This window comes from Apus apus, chromosome Z (genome assembly GCF_020740795.1).
Source record: "Apus apus isolate bApuApu2 chromosome Z, bApuApu2.pri.cur, whole genome shotgun sequence".
Classification (NCBI taxonomy): Eukaryota; Metazoa; Chordata; class Aves; order Apodiformes; family Apodidae; genus Apus; species Apus apus.
Window position 1 is genome coordinate 12,415,980 of NC_067312.1, and position 21,813 is coordinate 12,437,792.

Genomic DNA, 21,813 nt, shown 5'->3' on the forward strand with positions numbered 1-21,813 from the left:
CTGTGCATTGGTGAGGCTGCACCTTGAATCCTGTGTTCAGTTCTGGGCCACTCACTACAAGAAGGACATGGAGGTGCTAGAGTGTGTCCAGAGAAGAGCAACCAAACTGTTGAAGGGTCTGGAGCACAAGTCCTATGAGGAGAGGCTAAGGGAAATGGGATTGTTTAGTTTGGACAAGGTACTCTATACAACTACCTAGAAGTAGGTTGTAGTGAAGCAAACATTGGCCTCTTCTCCCAAGTAAACAGGACTAAAAGAAATGGCCTGAAGCTGTGCCAGAGGAGTTTTACACTAGACATTAGAAAGAATCTCCTTACCAAAGGAATAGTTAGAACAGGCTGTAACCAGCTGCTCAGGGAGGTGGTTGAGACACCATCCCCGTAGGTATTCAAAAACTCTATATACACGGCAGTTCGGGACATGCTCAAGTGAACATGGTGGTTTCTTTCTGGGTTCGTGATTGGACTCAGTGATCTTACAGGTCTTTTGCAACTCTGAGGATTCTGTGATTCTGTGAAAAGACAACAGCTCTTGTAAAATGTGTAATCAATGCAGTGCAAATGCTTCGGTGTCAATTACAGACATGGCCAAGACTGTTTAATGCAGATTAAGACTGTAAAAGGCCCTTTGAGGACAAAGAGCAACAAAGGACATCCAGATTTCATATGGAAAACAAAGCCAGAGAGAACCCATTTTTAAAAGAAATCCTCAAATCTCATGGCAGCAATAGCAGCCAATTCCTATTTTCTATACCACGCACAACACAACTTTCAAGAGAAGGGCACCAGTATCAACAACTAGATATAGCAAAAATACTTCAGATCGGTTAAAACCTGTTACATACCCTATGCCATAAGAACACAGGAATAGCCAGACTGGATCAAGATGAAGATCCCTTTCAGCCCTGCAGCCTTCCTCTGGCAGCAGACAAGAGCAGCTTCTTATGGAAAGGCTGCAAGAACAGTAAAGGACACAATCCCTATCCTCCAAGTGTTATCTCAGTCCTTTGGTTACAGACACCTCAAGTCAAGGCTGCTTTGTCATCACTGCTGGACCTTTCCACCATCAGCTGCTCGTTTGATCCATTTACTATTCTGCCACCCAGGATACCTCACTGCCTGCATATTTACCCACCTTCCAAGGTTAAGTATATATTATGTCTCACAGTTAGTTATTCAGCATTTTTATATTAATTACTTTTGAATAGCCCCTTGTCTTAGAGATTCTTTTTTTTGTTGTTAAATAATGTAGCTTCTCCACTACAGCCTTGTCTCCTTCAAACACTTGTTCTATTCTCAGCCACTTACTTTTCAACTGAATCTCAGGAAGGCTTCCTGATTCTCAAGTGTTCAAAAAAGTTTCACATCTGTACAATTTTAGCAAGTTCTTCTTCAAGACGTTTTTGCTCATGAACCAAGTTTTTCAGGTATTTACCAGCTTTTATGTTAATTTTAATTTTTTTCTCCACCAAATATAATTACTACATCTGCAATAAATAAATTATGTTTCCTGTTACTTCTATTTATTCCCACCAGTTTTTTGTGTTTGATTGATTTTTTTAAAGAATAAAGTCAATTATATTGAATTATCAATTGTCTTCATCTTCCAATAGGATATCATTAAACATGTCCCACACAACTGAAGTATTCTGCCCCTCAAGCTGTTTCTTTTTAAGCCTTAACACTTTTTAAGCAGTCTCATTTTTAGACGTTAAACACATCTATAGCAGACTCACACTAGATCTACAGGATTAGAAATTAGAGCTGCAACTCCAGCACAAATTCATGGTTACAAGTTATTGCTTGTAACTATAACTGATCTTAAAGAGTTCTAGTATTAGATCAAGTACATTATTATACACAGCACAGTACTAACATAACATAGAGATACTTTTCACCCTAGGAGAACGAAGGATTCCTGACAGTCCCAGTGTGAAAAAGAAGTGATAATACAGATGAGAAACACGTTTTTTCCCCTTTAAAAAAAAAAAAATCATTAAATACAATGTACCATTAGACAAAGCAGTTTCCTCCTCCTATTTGTCTTGCATACCTTCACATAGCAGGAAGACTGGGGAGGGTAAATACTACATATTTAATACCTTTTTGTACAAACATTTAAATACATAAATAATCTTGTCAGAATAGGAACACAGATGAAGTAAGTATTCACTGACAGCTACCATAATAGCAGCCAAGTTGGCTAAAGTAACTTAGCTAGAAGAGCAAATGAAATACAGCACTCACAAGGGTAGTTATACTTTGGGAGCTGGTATATTATGCCATGCTGCATAGCATGCAAAGGGGAAAAAAATAACGTATCAGTGAAGCTGCAAGTAGCAGTTTTATTCCATTCACATTTTCCTGCCCAATTTAAGATGCTTAAGAACACAGCCATTGTCTAAGATGTGAAGTTACTATGCCAGCTTTAATTGCCAAGGTAAGACAGGGGCTACACATAAGACATAAGGCATCTGTGGACAGGATCACGATGATTATTCCTGAATCATGATTGCAAGGCTTTTCTTCCAACACATTAAATATTCCCTTTCCTGACGACACAGCAGATTGGAAACCTACATACTCATCCCAGAGAAACATCTAGGTGTATTTTTGCCTCCTGTGCCCCTTGTGAGGCAGGCTGCTGAGGTCCACTGGCTTTATTCTGAATCCTGCTTTGCACTTTACCACCATCTCAGCTAGTTTGTCTGCCACCAGCCAGCATACCACACTCAGCCAGAAGTCCTTTGTATGGCAACTCTGCTGAAAAAAAGGAACACTAAAAATGCCACCTTATGAAAAAAGTCTTTCCCACCCACATGAGATGCAAGACTCAGACCTACTTGCTGTAAATAGTACCACTTCTTTTAGTTTCATACAGATTACACTCGAACTGTCAATGTCCAACACAACCCAGAGCAAGGGCACACAGTACCTCCAGATGGAGACTGAAGGAACAGCCCTACCTTTTGGCCTCCTGGCTGAACCTTCTGAACACGCCACGTTTCCTGGCACATAGGGCCAGCCATAGCAGCCCCTTTACACTGTTGAACCTCACTTGCCTCCAGCAGCAGCAACACCGAGCACCAGCATGAGGGCAAGGGAGCAGTACAGCTCCTTGTTATGCCACATGGCTCCCCAGACAGATCCAGACATTTAAGTGGCTTGATGCAGCCCTCTCATACATGAGTGGACAGCAAGAACCAGACACGTCACATCTGCAGACCCCTGCTTGACACTCTGGCCTTCACAAAAATTTCTCATTTGCCCTTTCCAGCCCCCACCTTATTATCATTCTAAAACTTAAAGCCCAGTAGCATATTCATGTCCTGGACAGGAAGGGCTCCATGTCACAGAGGACAGTCACAGATCATAATCACCACGTTCTCTTATTCAAGCTCTTTCTTCATTTGCCGCCTTTAAGAGTTGTGAGAGGTCAGGGCAGTCACAGTTCAGATATTATTGTAGAGTCAGCAGCACCAAACTGAATTTAATCTAAATGTACTCAAGTCTATAACTTCTCCTTGTATGGTAATTATTTACAACTGAAGATACAGCCCCTCAAAGTCCCTGACAGTACTGACAGCACAATTAAAATGCTGTCTTTAAAACTGGTTATTAGATTGTCTGAGGCAAACCATGGTATTCTTGACCTAGAAAGACTGATGACTTCTGGTTTATCAAAATACATTATTACCAAAGAGTAGCAGTTCTAGCGAGAGTTATCAACACAATTTTTTTTTCAGTCAAAAGACCTGAGGAAAACAAAAATGAGCAGAAATTCAGGAAATTATGCACCAGGCTTGTTTGTTTTCAATTAAGGACCATGTTTCTGACTATAAACACTCACGGATAACAGTATTCCTCTGCCAACCTTGCGAACAATAATTTGACCCACTGCAGAATGAAATGATGATGCACAATGAATAGATTGCCACCACTGTGCAAATAATTATGCAAAATTCAAAACAAAGACACTAGAAATACTTGCATGGGCGCACTACAATATCATGTCCATCATTCAACAATGATGGCAATACAGCTCAAAAGAAAATTCTATTAGTTCAGCTGTCCCTGTGCCCACCCCAAAATCCCAGATATCTAACCAGGGACTAATTAAATTTTTTAGATGAGAAAAATTGTTTGAGGTTTGTTGTTAAGCCACCTGGCATTTAGAAATACTAAGCTGAGGATCTTTTCCCACCAACCCATAAACAATCTTGCAGACTGAGATGAAATAAACAATGTCATGAAAAAACTGTAAGAATTTTTTTCTAATAATTGTCATAATTTCAAAACATCAACTGTTTGCTAGCTTTCATTTTAGGAAGTTATTCCAGATTACATATGGAGAGGCAAAATTCTAAACAAAAAAATAGTTTAAGATCCAACTGAAGTTCCAGTTGAATTATATTATGTGGGCAAGTTGGAAAAGGGGAGTGGCAAGAAATGCTTTTTTCAGTGATAAAAATCTCCAAATTAAACAGAGCTAATCTAAAGTTACTAAAAGCAATTACTTATACTACACTTTTTGGCAGTGACATTTGTTCTCATGTGGTATACATGAACTATTGTAGAGGACTTTGGTAAGGGTGAAGTACCACCTACAATGTCATTCCAGCTCCAAAGTATGCACCAAAGTGATTTATAGTAATACAAATGATTTACATTTCTCTTGCTAGCAAAGAATCATGTTACCTCTTAAGAGAGGAGTTTCTGCAAAAAGAAATTAAATTACTAAGCACTTTTTTGTGAAAAACAACTGCTTTGTCCCCCAATTCCTAATCCACTATTTTCTTGACCTGATCTCATCACAAAGACAGTGGGCCTGACTAAATCATGAGTGATCTATTTAATAAACTCAAATATGGAGAAAAATCGGGGTGTAAGACAATGAAGGTAAAAACCACAGGTAGCAAAATGAAGGAAAACATTTGCTTACACTATTAAGTTCCACTAAGCTCCAGCACTAAGGCCATGCCAACAGTATTCGTTGCTAGAACTTTCTTCATGGCAACTTTCCTTGTGTTTAAATTTTGGAATAAAAATTAGTTCAGAATCTGCTATACAAGATATAACACAGCTATAAAAAGATTTTCAGGGAAGTAGGGACAAAAGACAACCCATGAACTTCAGAAAGCTCTCTGAGCCTGAGCGGCTGGACATGATGAAAGAAAATGTAACTCACTGTAGATTAATGAAAATTTATACATGATGGCATCGTGAAGGGGAGAAGGCAGCAAAGAAACAATCCCAACCTTTGTGCATTAAAATGATGGGTTCTCACCTACCTGCTACTGTGCAGATATAGGAAGCAAAGCTGCCACTTTAATGGAAAAAAATCTGGAAATATAACAAGCCCATCTCAACAGCTGCCCAAAACAACTGTGTCAAGTGTTCAGAATTGCCAAGAAACAAAAAAAATAATGAAGAGTACACTATGTCACTGACTAAACTACCTTGGAACAGTGTTTGACTGTTCATTGTCTCCTCCAAGACAACAGCTTCAGGAAGCAGCAAATGAAGCTGATAAAAAATTCGTGAAAAAAAATACACCTAAATCCATTTTTAAGTGTGACAATCCATAATAAATATTCATGTTCCTATTCATGTGACTTGGGAGATGAAAACAGTATGTGAAAGACTAATCCATCATTAAGTTCTCAAAAAAGAGAAAACATACCCACATCAAGAAATTTGATCTGAGTTGAAAACAGATGCAAGAATGAACAAAGGGGAGACATCCTACAACCCTGTTGTTGTTCTTCCCTAGATATTTACTTACTTATTGTTGGACAGAGGGTGCTGGATAAAAAAAGACATTTACCCTATGTACAGTCTCCATTATTTTGATTTTCACCAGATTCTTTCCATGGCTGTACTAGGTAAGGAAACAGAGGTAACAGTGCATCCAAATAAACAGATCCTGAAATTTGGACTGCTCATTCAGAATTGTCTTTGTTTTAAACATATGCATTTAAAAACGGAAAAAGAGCGGAGTTAGAACAAAAGATAACTTCAAATCAAAAACACTGGCTGCATGAGCCTTAAGTTTAAGTTACAACTACAATGGATTTAGAGCTACTCTTGGTATTTCCATGCATCAGCAAGCCTAAGGAGTTTACCAGGGACTTGCTGTTTGCCGTGAGAATTGGAACGCACAGTGGATGTGTTTAAACACAGGCAATGTTTAGCCAAGACAGCCAGGTTTTTTATTTTACTTATTTATTTTAAAGCTTATGATTTCAGATGAGCCTTTCTCCAGAGCACGTCCTGGAGCCAGTGTGTATATAAACTGCATAAATATTCCAGCCTAAATTACTAAATACCTAAATTCTGATGCAATTTACAAATGGGTTGGGAAGGTCTATTGTTTAATGCCAGTTTCTGGAAAACAATATAGCTCAGATGGCTTGGTAACACCCAATAAATACAACAGCACAGAAGCCCTCTCAGCACACAGCACTCTTAAACCAAGAGCTTCAGCTGCAGTGTAACTGCACGTAAATCTGCACATGTGGGTGTATGTCTAATACATGTGTATACACAATTGTGCCCCGATGATGCTGCTGCTCAGGGACTGCAGCTGCTCCCCTCTGACAGATGAAAAGAATTGAAGAGACAGAACTTGACCTCCAGGCTGCTGGTTTTCAGCTGGTGCCAGAAGCCAGGCTCACACAGCTGCTGAAAAAGTACCACAAGCCCACCTATCCTTTAATTGCAAGCAGTAGACACAGACTATTTGGGTGTGGTTTTTACATCACGATTACTGTGCATCAGCCAACATCCTGCCAATGTTTGTCTGCTCAGAACAGGAGCAAGACAGGCTTTTCTTGGTATTTTTCTTTCTTTTTTTTTAACAGCTAGAAAATAAGGCATGCAACTGGCAAGATTTGTCCCTAACAATGTCACATTATATGCATCACTGACTGGGTATGAAGGAAAGCTTCCGTTCTTTCCCTCTCTTCTGCTCATCATTAATGAATACATACAAGCATGTGTTGTGATGGACAGCAGGTACAACACATTGTTAAAAGGCATACAATTCTGTTTACTTCCAAGTTGGACCTTTTTTTCAGTATCATGAAAACAGATTAAAGAGGAAAAAAAAAAAAAAAGTGCCATGAACAACAGTACTACCAAAACCTCCTTTCCCCACAGATTTGCTTCTCACGTATGCTCCACTTCCTCACTTTGAAGTAATTTTCTCCAATCTCCTGAATCCTCTGACACTCCTCACTATCAGGTAGGCCAGGGGTAGCACTGCACTCTGCTCAGCAACAACCTATGGTCAACCTGCATGGGTTCATCCATCATTTCACTGATCAAAAGCTCCCACCTTTAGCTGCAAAATTCTGAAGAACTTAATGGCTTTTATACCTCCATTTGACTTTCAGATTGGGCTGAATTTGGCCAACAACTTGTAAAGATACTAGAAGAAATGAAGAACAGACCATCATACAAACCTCATGCCATTAAGCATCAAGGCAAAATACATGTTACGTATATTTTTTACTTCTGGGTTCTGAACCTTCAGACTGAAGTCACAATCCTACAGTTTTCCCTCAGCAAATGAGACACTTCCTATAAAAAACACCACACTCATGAAATCATGAATGAAAACTTTCAGAAAAAATAAAAATAAAAAAAGAAAAACACACACAACTTAGAAGATTCATTAAAAATACTCATGGAAACTGGAAATATAATTGGCAGCTCTGTATACAACATTTCTAAGTAATTAGCAAATAAGTACGTATTTCAACAAGAGAATAAGTCTTAAAACTGTATTAAAAAAGAGTCGCATTCTCAAAAAAGAGTTATCTTAAAGGAGCCAAGACATTCTAATCCAGGGTATTCAATTTAAATCAGTTCATACTAACACGATTTTAACCTACCCCATCAATGACTGTTCCACTGAAATATAACAGTGACACTATAAAAATTCCAGCCATATACAACTTGCCCTAACAATTTCGTATTAGTTAAAGGTGACAAGGCCAAGACCAACAGCCACAGACACAACCAGATTCTCATGTATTGAGATCACTGATGAGACTCATTTGACCTGTCAATTAGAGTATTTTTGCAGACAAAAGACTGGGGGAAGGGAATTGGCAGATGGATAGTTGAAATTTAAACACAAAGGGGTGGATGTTAAAGTACTGCAGCAAATACTAGTCAAAGTCTAGATGATTAATCTGTTGGGAAAAAAAAAAAAAAACAAAACACAAAACAACACAAACAAACAAACAAAAGAAACAAACAAAAAAATGAAAACCAACCACCACATACCCTATATTTACATCAGCCTCAAAAAAAATCCAACACAACAAAAAAACAAAAACAAAACTACACAATACAGTAACAACACTAGTCAAGCAAGAAGAATATCCAGATATTATTACACGGAGAAAACAGAAAAAACAAGCACAACATAGAACAGATGCACATGGAACACTATTTACTTTTAGTGTCAATTTTTCTACTTACAGCATTTTCCATACTATTGCCTAAGAGAAGAAATGTACAGCAGATACTCAGCAGGTCTTTCCTTCTTTATACATGCTGGAACAAGCCAAATCACAACATTTAGACTTTTGAAGTTCCATTATGTCCAACTGTGGAGCAATTCCCACCCCCAAGGAAAGGACTGGAAGTTTACTTTTATGTCTGGTGCTCTCCAGTCCTTCCTACATTTTGGTGCCAAAAGGTTATTTCTAGCTGGACACAGAGGCTGCTGTGGAGCTGTCAATGACATAAAAATAAGACACGACTGGAAAACAGGACCATCTGCCATACTTTCAACCAACAAGCAGGATGCACAAAGTACTGTATGGCAGAGGAATGGAAAATAAAGAAGTGAGACACTCTCAGAGGAAGTAAAGCAAGACGAGGGGCAAATTCTGCCTGACTAGGGTCAAATCCTGCCTGAAAAACCTACTGGCTTTCTACAGTGGAGTGACTGCATCAGTGGACAAGGGAAAACCTATGGATGTCATCAGTCTGGACTCCTGCAAGACCTTAGACACAGGGCCCCACAACAGCACCAACCTGGGTGGTGCGGTCAATATGCCTGCGGGATGGCATGCCATCCAGAGGAACCTGGACAAGCTGGAAAAGTGAGCCCAGGTGAACCTCATGAGGTTCAACAAGGCCAAGTGCAGAGTCTGCACCTGGGCCAGGGCAACCAGAGATATCAATACAGGCTGGGGGAAGACATGCTAGAGAGCAGCCCTGTGGAAAAAGACCTGGGGGAACTAGTGGATCAAAAGCTGGACATGAGCCACCAACGTGCAACTGCAGCCCAGAAGACCAACAGCATCCTGGGCTGCATCAGAAGTGTGGCCAGCAGATCAAGAAAGGTGATTATGCCCTGGTGAGACCTCACCTGGAGTATAGCATCCAGCTCTGGAGCCCCCCAACACAAGAAGGACGTGGACCTCTTGGAGCGTGTCCAGAAGAGGGCAATGAAAATTACTCGAGGGCCAGAGCACCTCTGCTATGGAGAGAGGCTACAAGGAGTTGGGGTTGTTCAGCCTGAAGAATATTCCAGACCTTCCAATGTCTGAAAGGGGCCGATTAGAAGGCTGGGGAAGACCTGTTCACAAGGGCTTGTAAAAACAGAGAAGGGGTAATGGTTTCAGGCTAGAAAAGGGTAGATTTAGGTTGGACGTTGGGAAAAAGTTCTTTAATATGAGGGTGATGGATCACTGGAAAAGGATGCCTGGAGGGATGGTGGAGGCCCCTGGAGACATTCAAGGACAGGCTTCATACAGCTCTGAGCGATCTGGTGGAGTTGGGGATGTCCTTGCTTACTGTAAGGGGCCTGGACTATATGACCTTTAGAGGTCACTTCCAACCAAAGACATTCTATGATTCTATGAGGGAAGGGGAAGAAATCCCTAAAGAACTTGTGTGCTTTCCTCTCAGTATGCTTGCTCCCAGAAGGAAGTTCATTTATTTGAGGTAGCGCTACAGGAATACACTCCAATTCACCTCTTAAAATAACAGCCACCAAAACAGCATGCATGTTCAAATGTCTTCTGAGACTGTATAATTCCATGTCAGCAATTAGAACCGAATGCAGCTTCAGGTGTTCACAAGTGCAACTGAAGAAAAAGTTACATCTCCCCTTTCCGTAAGTGTATTTCTGCACTCCCACATACTTAGCTGCTTACAATAATTGAAAATTACTTCAATTTCAAGATAAACAATTTTGTTGGTGACAGGTATACCGCAAGGGAACAGAAAGACCTGGTCATTTTTCTTGGCTACAGCAATTACTTGTGTAGAACAGTAGCTTTGCAGAGGTCTAGTAAACTAACTCTAATAACAGATTAACAAACAAAATGCTAATTATCAACCAACCTCACCAATTGTGAGATACAGAAACAGATAAAAATCCCTACTATAAGCTTAGCACTGCATTTTGTTCTTCCATTAAAATAGTTTTATAGTATTTTGTTCTAAAGTGAAGGACACAGATATCCCTAAACCTCATCTAAGGAAAACACCACACAGTATTACATCCTGATGCAGGCTTTCCAGATCCACAGGAGAGGAAATTCTGAACAGCAGCATTAGACCACTTCCATAGGACACTGTTACGAGGCCTGCATAGAACTGTTCAAGCTGGGAAAGATCATAAGATGGAAAAGCATCTCACACTAACTAAAAAAGCTTCTTGGCATGTAGTTAAATAGCGATCATGCTGAATTCCCCAAATCTGAAAGAAGTCTGCAACAGATAAAATGTCACTGGTGGATTTTATGCCACACTGAGCAGATCAGATTAAGAATACAGGTGGCACTGCCTAAGTAGTAGAGCTCATTCTTAGGCTTCATGTAATGGTGATACCCTGCAATAAGGAGAATTCAGGCACCATTCCACTTTTTGGTGACAAAACTGCCACATATGTCAGATCAGACACAGATCTGCCTAACGAAGCCCCACCAGCTGCCATACAAAGATAAATGGTCATAGAGCCACCAATTAAACAGTCACAGAGGGGAGAGCTGAAATGGGGAAGTCTTTCAAAAATCCTAGGCACGGGCAGAAGACTTGACTCAGTTTTCTACACATAGCCAAGGAAAGGAGTAGCCACCAGGTTTGGTGTGTGTGTGTGTGTGTCTGTCTGTCTGTCATTGCTCAGAAACAGTAGTGATCAGCGGAAGCTAGATTTTTTGCGGGGGAATAAATAAATAAACAGTGCTTCATAACTTTGTATTGCACAGCTGCTGCCTGGGCAGCAGACAAAAACAGCACTTCTTGTAAATGCTGATGCCCATCAGGACAGAGGTAACCCTCTGACCAGCTGGAGACAGCCAAAGCACAATCTGTCCACAGTACTACACAAGGCCCAGTATGGACAGGAACTTACCAGGTACATGTGTAAAGATTGTTCTCAATTTCCATCTTACTGTTTTTCTATTCTTATGCCATTTCCCTGCTAATGCAGGTGTAGCCTTTGAAGATAAAAGTATTACCAGAAGAAACTGTCCACCGACAGTTGTACACTGTAAACAAGTATCAAGGAAACAAAGCCTAACTGATGCTCTGTCATCTAAAAATACTATAATGTCTGTGTTACTGATTAATAAAAGAGAGCCTTATTCCTAATGAAGGGGAATAGACCATCAGAGAAAAATTCACTGCTCAGCTCTACAGGACTCAGTGCATAAACCTAGGGTTATTCATTCAACTTCATTGAGCTTTGCTCCCTCCCAGCCCTACTGAGAGGACAAGCTGACACTACTGATGTGACAAAGGGGGTCTCAGAACTCACTGAGAATTAAGGCATTAGCATTTGGAAAGGTTCATTATAGTCTTCTGCAGAAAAGCACTGTGGAAGCATAAAAGTGTAATTAGAAGTGTGCCTTAAGCAGACTGACAAAACAAATTCAAGTATCACTTCCTCTGAGAAAAAAATCAAACTACTTTCTCCCTTTACTTCCTCTTGGAAGCATTCTTGTATCTTAAGAGATTTCATGTCTGCTGTCTTCCCTGGTGCCACAGTTTGATCCATTTCTGGTGTTCCAGTAGTGATGTCCTCTCCTGGGTTTCCTCCTCCACGGTGAACCAAAATAAAAGCAAGGTCTGCCCCACCCTTCCCATGTTAACACAGTCCCATGCATACTCCACAAGACACAGACGTGCAAAACACTCGACTTCACAAGTGACCCAGGGCAAAAGAGACAGAGCTAACAGCACCACGTTCTTGAATCTGTTAAGAAAGTCGTGACCTATTTAGCATGAAAGGGAAACAAGGATATCACAAGGTGTGAGAAAAACAATGGACTTGGAAACTGTAACTTAGTTACTCCAGATCTCAACTAGTCTGTCCTCTTTAAACTCCTGCTGAATTCTGCACAAAACCCTTTATGAAACCAGCCATCTGTTTCCAAATATATTTCTGAATTAAGATACATATGCACGTTTTTTTAAAAGAACAATGTCATACAATGACTGTTCTCCCCGTTCTTATATCTCAGATCTGTCACTCGCTATTGACCTTATAGGACATTTTGGTAATATATAAATACATAGGAAAATGAAGTACCTAAGACATTAGCATACCTTCTGTTCAGAAGAACTGAGGAAATACTACAATTCCTAACTTTGGAGCACACTGTCAACCTGGAAAAGCACTGATGGCGAAAAGCACACATTTTGAAAGTGTCACTGTCTTTTTTCAATAATTTGTAATGCGATTTAGTCAAACAGACGTCCCTCTTGTCTGCACCATCCACTGGATTTATGCAAAAGAAATGTGGTTCTAAAAGTGTAACAGATAAAAATGAGTTATACCTTTGCTACATGAGTGATGCCTGTATAATGCCAACAGAAACAAGAATATAATTGAAAGTAAAAACATGAGGGAGATGAAAACCCATTTCTAGGTTTCTATACTTTCAGCATGGTGTGTTAGTGATCCTTAGGACAGAACACAAATCTACAACACACATTTTTGTTTTGCTGTTATCCTGGAAATTCAGGAGCTTTCAAGTATCGACCAAACGGACTACGCATGAGAGGAAGTCATTCTAAAAAGAGGACTAGAACTAGAGTTCTTCTCCCACAGGAATATTTAGGAATTTATTTTGCCCCACTTCAGGCCAATTTTCTTTTTTTTTTTTTTTTTTGGCGGGGAGGAGTGGGGAGTGTTGCAAAATATGACATATGCTTAAGGAATCCACTTGGACAAAACTACAAGATAAGAATTCAACCATTTCCCACTAAAAATGTAAACAAAAGGGGTATTTCAGTAAAACATATTTATTTAATCAAAACAGTATCTTCCAGTATTCCAGTATTTTACCAGATCCTATCATCAAGAAAGCAAGAATTAGCAGCTTAGGGATCACACACTGTCCTGTCACTCGTTACCTTATTAGCTTATACTAAAAAAAAAAAAAAAAAAAATCATTTATCATTTTACAATACACCTGAGCTGTTGATTTGAAGGCCACGATCCTGGTTCTTACCAGCTCATGGGTTATGAGACTCGAGCACACCAGCACTCTGCCAGCTCAGTGGTGGTCTGAGGAGCCAAGTTTCATCAGGATACATGTGCCAAAGCACACACTCAGAGGACAGTCCTGGCCCCAGCTGAGGACCCATGCAGCAGCCACTGATGACAAAAGGTATTCTGGGAAACTGGCACCTTTCAAGCCCACTGTTTTGACATCCTACTCTTCTTCCCATCTCAGTCCCAAGGATCCTTTCAGCTCACCTTGTGCAATTTATTATTTCATTTAACTCTTTTTATCAGGTAGTTTAAAATTAATTTCCTACAGTAAACAAGCTTACAATTTTTTCTCATGGGATAGATTTTAGTACCTCAAACAATTAGCTCTACTTCCACGGTGTTTATCTATTCTCAGTTCTCCTTCCCTCTGTCATGAGAACAAACAGGAAAATAATATTCAATGGAGAAACATAAAAGACTTAACAGCTGGAAGATAAAAGGAAAAAGGAGAAATAGACATAGTGCTGAAGAGCAAAAAATTGGGGATCTTCAGAACTGGAATAATTTACCATTAGCTAAGATAGCAGCAAACCACCATGATTTCAGAAATACCAGGTTTTCATCCTGACTGCATTTCTCATTGCAGGCAAAACTATTCATTAATAAATGTTGTCACATGACACTGGATGTTCTGGAAAGCTTTCACCGAGAAAGCAACCTAAACCACCTTTCCCCAGCTCGTATCACTCCAAGGAATTCAGAGATTCAGAATCAACCCTTACTGCAACATTTTCAGAGCAGTGACTTCTGAAACTCAAAAATCACTGCATTAAAACCACCATGTTTTTCCCCTGAAGGTGCTTTCCACCTGAATTAATTTATTATTTTATATTTTCGATATTTCAGATTGGGGTAGGAGAGGAACCCAAACCACAACAGTATTTTTCTGATGCAGGTGTTTTGTAAAAAAAAAAAAAAAAAAAAAAAAAAAAAAAAAAAAAAAAAAAATCCCCAAGCCTGTATACTAGCAAACATTGTTTTGCAAACCTCCAAATCAAAGTAAACTTCAGTTTGTAACCCAAATTAAGGGATCACTTTGAAGGATATTAACAGCCTGAATGTAAAATGTAATTTGAGTTTTGGAGTTTTTTTAATCCTTGTTGCAGACTAAATACTTCAGAAAGCATAATGAAGACCAAACAACTAATTTTCAAGTTCTCATCCTAATGAAAACTAACGAAGTCTGGTAAAGCACAAGACAAACCAACCAGAGGAACCACTTGTATCATCACATCTCCTTTTCTTCACTGACCCCCTATGACCACAGTATGTTTTAGGGAAGTGTTGATAAATTGGTTCCCGCTGGAAGAATTACTTAGAAAATCCCTGATCTTCATGCCTGTGGGACTGAAGCTTCTGACCTGGAGCAATGGTCTGATTCTCTAGGCAATGTGCCAAAAGTGTTACCAGCACTCATGTAAGATGCCAAAGTTTCCCGTTTCCTCTGTATCAGAGCCATCTTCTTGTTACTATCTGCACATTGCCAGGATATTTCTGTAACACAGTAATTTTCCAAAGCTTCTGAAAGCTTCACACCTTACAGTAGTGACCAACATACTTTGCTGTTGAAAAGTTAGCCTGCAATAGATGTAACGGACAGACACTAACCCCCTACAGCCTGTTGTATTGGCCAAAAGGCATCATCAGTGCACTGCTCTACGCACGTTCAAATACTATTGTTTGTCTCTCAAACCCCTTTGCGTTTTGCCTCTCACAGATAACGTGCAATTTTACACAGCTCCCCACAGAATCTCCTTCACATTCAGGCAGTCTGTCTCCTCCTCCCCTCTCTGACAGGGCAGCTTCAGCCTTATACTCTAGAACTAGAAACTACAGTAGTGCTAACAAACAACGCACAGCAAAAATAAGGTTTCCACCTCCTTGTCCCAGTCTGAACCACAGGCTGTTAAGAAATGTAAGACTTCAAGCTCCTGCTTTAGAAGTGCTCTTAGGAATGAGGGATGCCTAGAGATGGCTCGTGATTGAATTTAAAGCTCTGGCTAGGGTTGCATCTACCCTATCATTTATTTCTGAAGTTGCAGTGCCATTCTGAAGCTAATCTCCCAGTTTCCCCAGTCTATCATCAGTTGGTTTAATTTGCAGAGCCGTTTCAGTGCACCTGTGCTACATTCCCTTTAGAGGAAACTAAAAGAGAAGCTCACACCTAGATGCATAGCAAAGGCACTGCAACTACTAATGGGATCATAGAATCACAGAATCATTTAGGTTGGAAAAGATCTTTATGATCATCAAGTCCAACCATAAACGTAACACTGTCAAGTCCACCACTAAATCATGTCCCTAAGTGCCACATTTACACATCTTCTAAATACCTCCAAAGACGGTTAACTCAACCACTTCCCTAGGCAGTTTGTTCCAATGTCTGATAACCCTTCCAGGGAATAATTTTTCCCAATACCCACTCTAAACCTTCCCTCACACAACTTAAGGCTGTTCCTCTCATTCTATCACTTGTTAGTCAAAAGCAATCAAAGCAATGACTGGATATGTGGATGTCTTCAAAACATGAATGACAGAGATGTGCAATCCAGACCACTGGAAAAAAATCTAGTAAAAAGAAAAGCCCAAGGGGCTACAGCATCAAGATTTGACCTTCGGATTATCTTTTCCAGAAATCCTCATTACATCCATAGCATTAAACTGATTCTTTCAGAGCATGATATCAGTAAATGTATCATTTACTGATTTACCAAAACTGGCTCATCCAGCTTCTTACCAGGCATACTCACATATCAGTGCTCTCGCTCACTTCCAATGACATCAAAATTAACCCAGAACCCTAGCAAAGGCGACATCACTTACCAGGCCATTGCAAGCGCTGATTGCTGCTGTCCCACTCCCAGAACCCAGCTGCAACACTGTGCCAATGAAGTGGCAAGGAACTCCTGAGCCAGCTGCAATCTTCGCACTAGTGTGGTTGCCACGTCTCCTTTCTACTATGTAGTTATGGGAAAGAAATCCCATGTGGACAGTCAAGTTAAAGAACAGATCCTTCTCCTCATGGTTAATTTTGTAATATACCACATTTTCCTTTTTGTTGGAATCTCTCTTCTTTCTTGTGTTTGAGATGTGATGGTGTAAATTAAAAGAAAGAAAATGCCCGCTTGCATCTACTCGTGCTGGATCAACCACGTGGTATTCCGGCAATGTCTTGATAAATTGCTCTGAGAGGAAGGGGAGAAAAAAAGAAGCAAAACTAGGGTGAGTGCTAGGACAATCATGTCTCAAATGAATTAAAGAGAAAGTCAAGAGTGACAGCAACTCACCACAGCACCCTATTGACACAAAGGCAGGCAGTACCTAGATCACTGTGCAATACCATCCTCTTTTGGGCTTTCTTCTCTCCCATTCTAACACTCAATTTAGAAGCTAAACATTCTTAAATATTTTGCCATCTTTCATATAGAAAACTGACTATCACATACAGACACCCTTTCCAGTCCCACAAGAGATGAGGAAATCTGTCCTCAGTCCCCAGCACACAATACTCTGATCAAAGGGATCATCCTCATGCATCTAGAAAGCCTGACCACCTGATGTAGGAGACAGAGCCTTAGGAATACATGTGGATGGTAAGAACACTAGTAATTGGTTGATGGGCTGTGGCAACAGCACCACACTAGCATCAGCTTTAGCAGATGTTACAGCAGAGGAGGGAATTTTAAAGAAGGGTTTGAAGGACAATGAAGCAATGATGCCCTTTTGTATAAGGGGTTCCAAACAGGGTAAGATTGGACATCTTATCGCTTGTCAGCATCCAGCAGGGAAGAAAGCGTTACTGGCATTCTTGTCTCCTGCTATGATACATGAACAAACAACACCTGTTCTCAATTATTTGTATTTTTAAAATTAGTGTAAAACTCAAAAGCCCCAAGCAAATAACATAAATCTACATAAAACACAGTCCCTAAGAACTCATACCCTAAGGACCAGATCTTCCACTGGCATACTTGACTTCAGCCCAAGAATGCACAATCTGGACATATTTCATCGAAAAGCAATTTTGAGTATACATGTCATTCCAGCTCCTCTATTCCCAGGGCTGTTCTTCATTCCCAAAGTCTCAGCCACTTATACACTGAGCAATTACACCTCATTTAAGTAATTAAGCTGGTTAACAAAGCAATTAGCCTGCTCCAGGTAGTTCCACAGCAATTCACTCCTCCCTATGACTGGTAAGACAATCCTTCTAGAGACACCTCTCTCTCCACTGCCTGCACCTTCAAAGCCACACAGGATTAAACCATGCCCAGACAGATAGCTGTTTGGATTCAACCCCTTCAGGAGGGAGCTCATGTCTCTTTCAGGCATAGACACCTGAAACATGTGAACTGAAATACTCCCAATTAAAAGAGAAAAAAACAGAAAGGAGAAGGAAAAAAAAATAGAAAAAAAAATAAACACAGCAACCAAATTTGTCCTTATCTTTGTAGCATCTTTATTCCAGAGGCAAGCTTATTCTCATACACAACAGATTTCTTTGTACACAAGCTTTCCCACCAGCCTACAATGACTTTGTGCCTTTGCAGGACAAGCCACAGCAGTGGGCTTTTAGATCTCCACAGTGGCAGGTCTTGACAACATGTAGTCTAACACCTACCACATGTTCTGAGAGATACCTCCTGCCTTTGTCCACATATGCACAGTGTGGTCTGAGACACTGAAAACTTCTCACCTTCGTGCTTGTAGTTTACACAGAAGGTGACTGCTGCATGACTGAAGCTATACCAAGATCACTGCTTCCTCACACTCGAGTGATGCTTAAAATGGGCAGGGGTAAAAGAAGAGAAACACCCAAAAATATGGCTTGCCCACAGTAGTTGAATTGTTAAGACTCCAGGAAGTCCCACATCCCATATTGTCCTAGCTAAGACAGGTTACCACAGAATGCAACAAGACAAGGAAGGCATCCACTTCTCTTGTTTTCAGCACAACTCATGAAATAACAAATTAAATGCCTGAAGGAAAACTTACTCATTTGTTGTCACTGTGTGATTTGCCTCTGATTGATGTCTTGAGCTTCATGTGTTTGCATCTTAACTGGGAAGCAGCAAGACCAAAGCCTGGCAGAATTGGACTTCAAACTATTCATGAAAGTTCTTTACTTAACCACTATAGTAATTAGCATATAGAGGTTAAGGCAAATTATACATCATCAGTAAAAGGGAAACAATGCCTAAGCATTTGGTGGCAACAGGATTATCAAAGCAGAGGAGTCCAGCATCTTCCACCCACTCCACAAATACTCATTTCTAAATGCTGGTCACTGGAGAGGGGAATTACGCTGCAATAAAAACACACTGTTATGTAACTGCAGAAATGAATTGTTAAAAATTTCCAAAAGACTAGAGGGAATCAGACTGCCCCACAAGTTTAACAAGATGAGGCTAAAGACAACTTCTGCAAGTAATCATCTTCAATTTTGTCAAGACTGTTAGGCAGAGGTTAGCAAAGGCAACCCTACCAATACCAGAACAATTTACTGAGCTCCACATTAAACCTGACACACCACTGGACCTTTCTATCTGGAGTCTAAAAACAATTTGTCAGTGGCACTGGGGTAGATTCCCTCTGTTTAATGTTTGCTGGCAGTAAGTTTTATGGGAATGTATGGAGTTTTAACACGAACTACGTATTGCTTTAGTAAGATAGAGGCAGCCAACATTGAAGAATACAACCCTTATTCGTGTGCTGTGTGAGTTGCATGTTTGTTGTCTCTTGCCTTCTAGTTGAGTGTTATTCTTTCCTAGAAGGACAGAAAAGTATCACCAAAATTGTACCTCCTAATTCTGCATAATTGAAAACATCTGATAATATTCAAAACCAGTGCTGTCTGTTCTGCACCTCTGTACTTTCAAACTCACCACAAATGGCAGGGAACATATTAAGAATGGCTGTACACAACAAACTAGGACAAAGAGAAGAACATACATCATCGGTCACACATGACAGGAAAAGCACATTTCTTTTACCAAGACAGCATGTTTTCTAACAAAATCCCTTTAAATGTTGACACATCACCACTTGCAACTATTTCATCTCCATCTTTCTAGTTCACCTACATCTCAGATACTCTGGCTCCTTTCAAGGCCATTCCTTGGGATACACAATAGCATTGCTCATCTCTGGAGGAAGCACCTTCCCAAGCCAAAGAAAGACTCTACAACCATTAAAAAGCCCAAGCTCTGAACCCCCATGGTAGGGAACAGGCTTCCAACGTTCAGCAAGGGCATCCTTAACTGTCCCATTTGACAATCATGATGTGGATGGGGAGGCAGCACTGCACTTAGTCCCTTCAGCTACGTCAGGCACAAATTTTAGTCCTTCACACTTACTCTCTCTGCATTCAATATTCTTTTGCAAAAAAACAGCCAAAGTTTTAACTGTTCCTTTATACAAAACTGTTTGCAACCTCTTGGAAAAAACTAGTGTTTTAATGCCTAGAAAGTTAAATTATTTCTACATTAATTTCTAAATACCTGACAATTTAACAGCTACTGTCTGCTAACATAGTCATCCTGTTCTGTCCCATGTAGTGTCATACAAATGATGGTTGCTTGCATTCTGTTTAAATTAAACCAGTACAAACCAACTTCAGGGTAACCGTTCACTTTCCAGGCAGCTTACTTAACCACTTGTCCTTTCCACCATCTCTGAGGGGCACAAAAGATTTTCTCCTCTGTTCAAGCTCTCCCACTGACAGCACCACAGCTGCTGATTCCATCAAGAAGGTTTTCAGGAAGCAAAATTTCCTCCTACACTTTCAGGTCTTCTACCACCAGACAGAGTCTTCCAGCTAATCACAGTTTTACTCTCTTGGGAGCTGCTTCTCTGATTTTCCTTAAAGAGGCAACAGGGTAAAACTCCCGAGTTACACTCTCCCAGGGAGGTGCGCAGCCAGTCCCAACTGGGGACAGAAGTCAACCCACCAGGAGTAGCCTCAAGAGGCTCAGATGAAGCCTCGCTTTTAATTTACCGTTCTCGTTGAGTATCAACGACTGACAGCGCGTTTTGCGCCCCGTTAACACCAATCCCCCTGCAGTCTGTGCTGCTGCGGTACAGAAGTGCTCACTCGCTTAGAACTGATCCAGTGAACTCCTCCGATCAGCAGCCCGAAACGGTTCCGGCGTTTACACACATGTCCCTCGGCAAGGAAGGTGAGCAAAAAAAACAGGACTTAGCAACAACTTCATCTACACAGCGCCAGCCAACGCCTTCCAAAAAGGCAGGAGGAAGGCACAGCGTGCGCTTCCCCTGCCAAACTTCAGGGTCTGGAGCAGCCGGTCCCGGGAGGGGCCGAGGGCAGCGCAGGAGCCCGGGCAGGAACGACCCCAGACGGGGTCCGGGCGGGTCCGGGCGGGTCCGGGCGGGTCCGGGCCGGCCGCCCCTCCCGCCCGAGCCGGGAGCAGCCCCGCGGCCAGACCGCTGGGCGGGAAGGCGGCGGGAACCCGCTGCCCTCCGAGCCGTGCCCGGCGAACTCCCCGCACCCCCGCCCGCCCGCCCGCCTCCACTCACCTTGCCTCCCGTCGGGGAAGAGCGAGCTGCCGGACAGCGAGGCCCTGCCCAAGCCGGGCGCTGGGACGTGCAGGACGAGGAGGCAGAGGGAGAGGTGTGCCGCCCGGCTCGGCGGGACACATGGCATGGTGCGGGCGGGGAGCTGCGGGCGGGCGCTTAGCCGGGCCGCGGCATGGCCGGGCAGCGGCGGAGAGGCCTCCCGGAGCCGCCCGGACACCGGAGCCGCTCCCGGTGTCTGGTTCCTGCCGGCGGGGGAAGGAGGCTGTGGGGAGGGGGCGGCTGCCGGGAGCCCCCGCCTCGGAGCCGCCGGGCTGAACGCGCCGGAGCGAAGCGGGCCGGGCCGGCGGGGAGGGGAGGAGAGGCCGCTAGCGGGGGCTGCTGCCCCCCTACTCCGCCCTTGGCAGCGCTGGGGCGGCAGCCCCGGGAGCAGCGTCGCGCTGGGGGCAGCCTCCCCGCCCCGGCCGCGGGTCCCCGCCGAGGGGCCGGAAGAGGAGGCCTCGCAGCCCCCGCACCCGCCCGGGCGGAGGGTTCCCCCCCGGGCTGGTGGCGAAAGCGCTGGAAACACGCGGGTGTCGGGCGCGTTTTCCGCCGCGGCGGCGAGGAGCGGTGCTGGCCTCGCCCCGCCTGGGGTGGCCGCAGGGCGGGCGGGAGCCCCGAGCCCCTCGGGCCGGGCAGGGCCGCGGGTCTCCAGCCTCCGCTGCCAGGTGGGTCACCCCCCGGGCGGTGAGGCCTTTCCCGGGCGCTGGC

At 42.3% G+C, this 21,813-nt stretch overlaps 1 protein-coding gene across 1 annotated transcript in view; it reads right to left on the minus strand.

Annotated features, from left to right (window-relative positions):
* The window catches only part of ADAMTS12 (ADAM metallopeptidase with thrombospondin type 1 motif 12), a 160,837-nt gene extending 139,644 nt beyond the window's left edge, over positions 1–21,193 (minus strand). The window contains exons 1-2 of the mRNA XM_051643449.1: positions 21,067–21,193; positions 16,354–16,715 (exon numbers count right to left, since the gene is read on the minus strand). Coding sequence (XP_051499409.1) covers positions 16,354–16,715; positions 21,067–21,193 — 489 coding nt within the window. The remainder of the gene's footprint in view (positions 1–16,353; positions 16,716–21,066) is intronic.
* Positions 21,194–21,813: the final 620 nt, after the last annotated feature.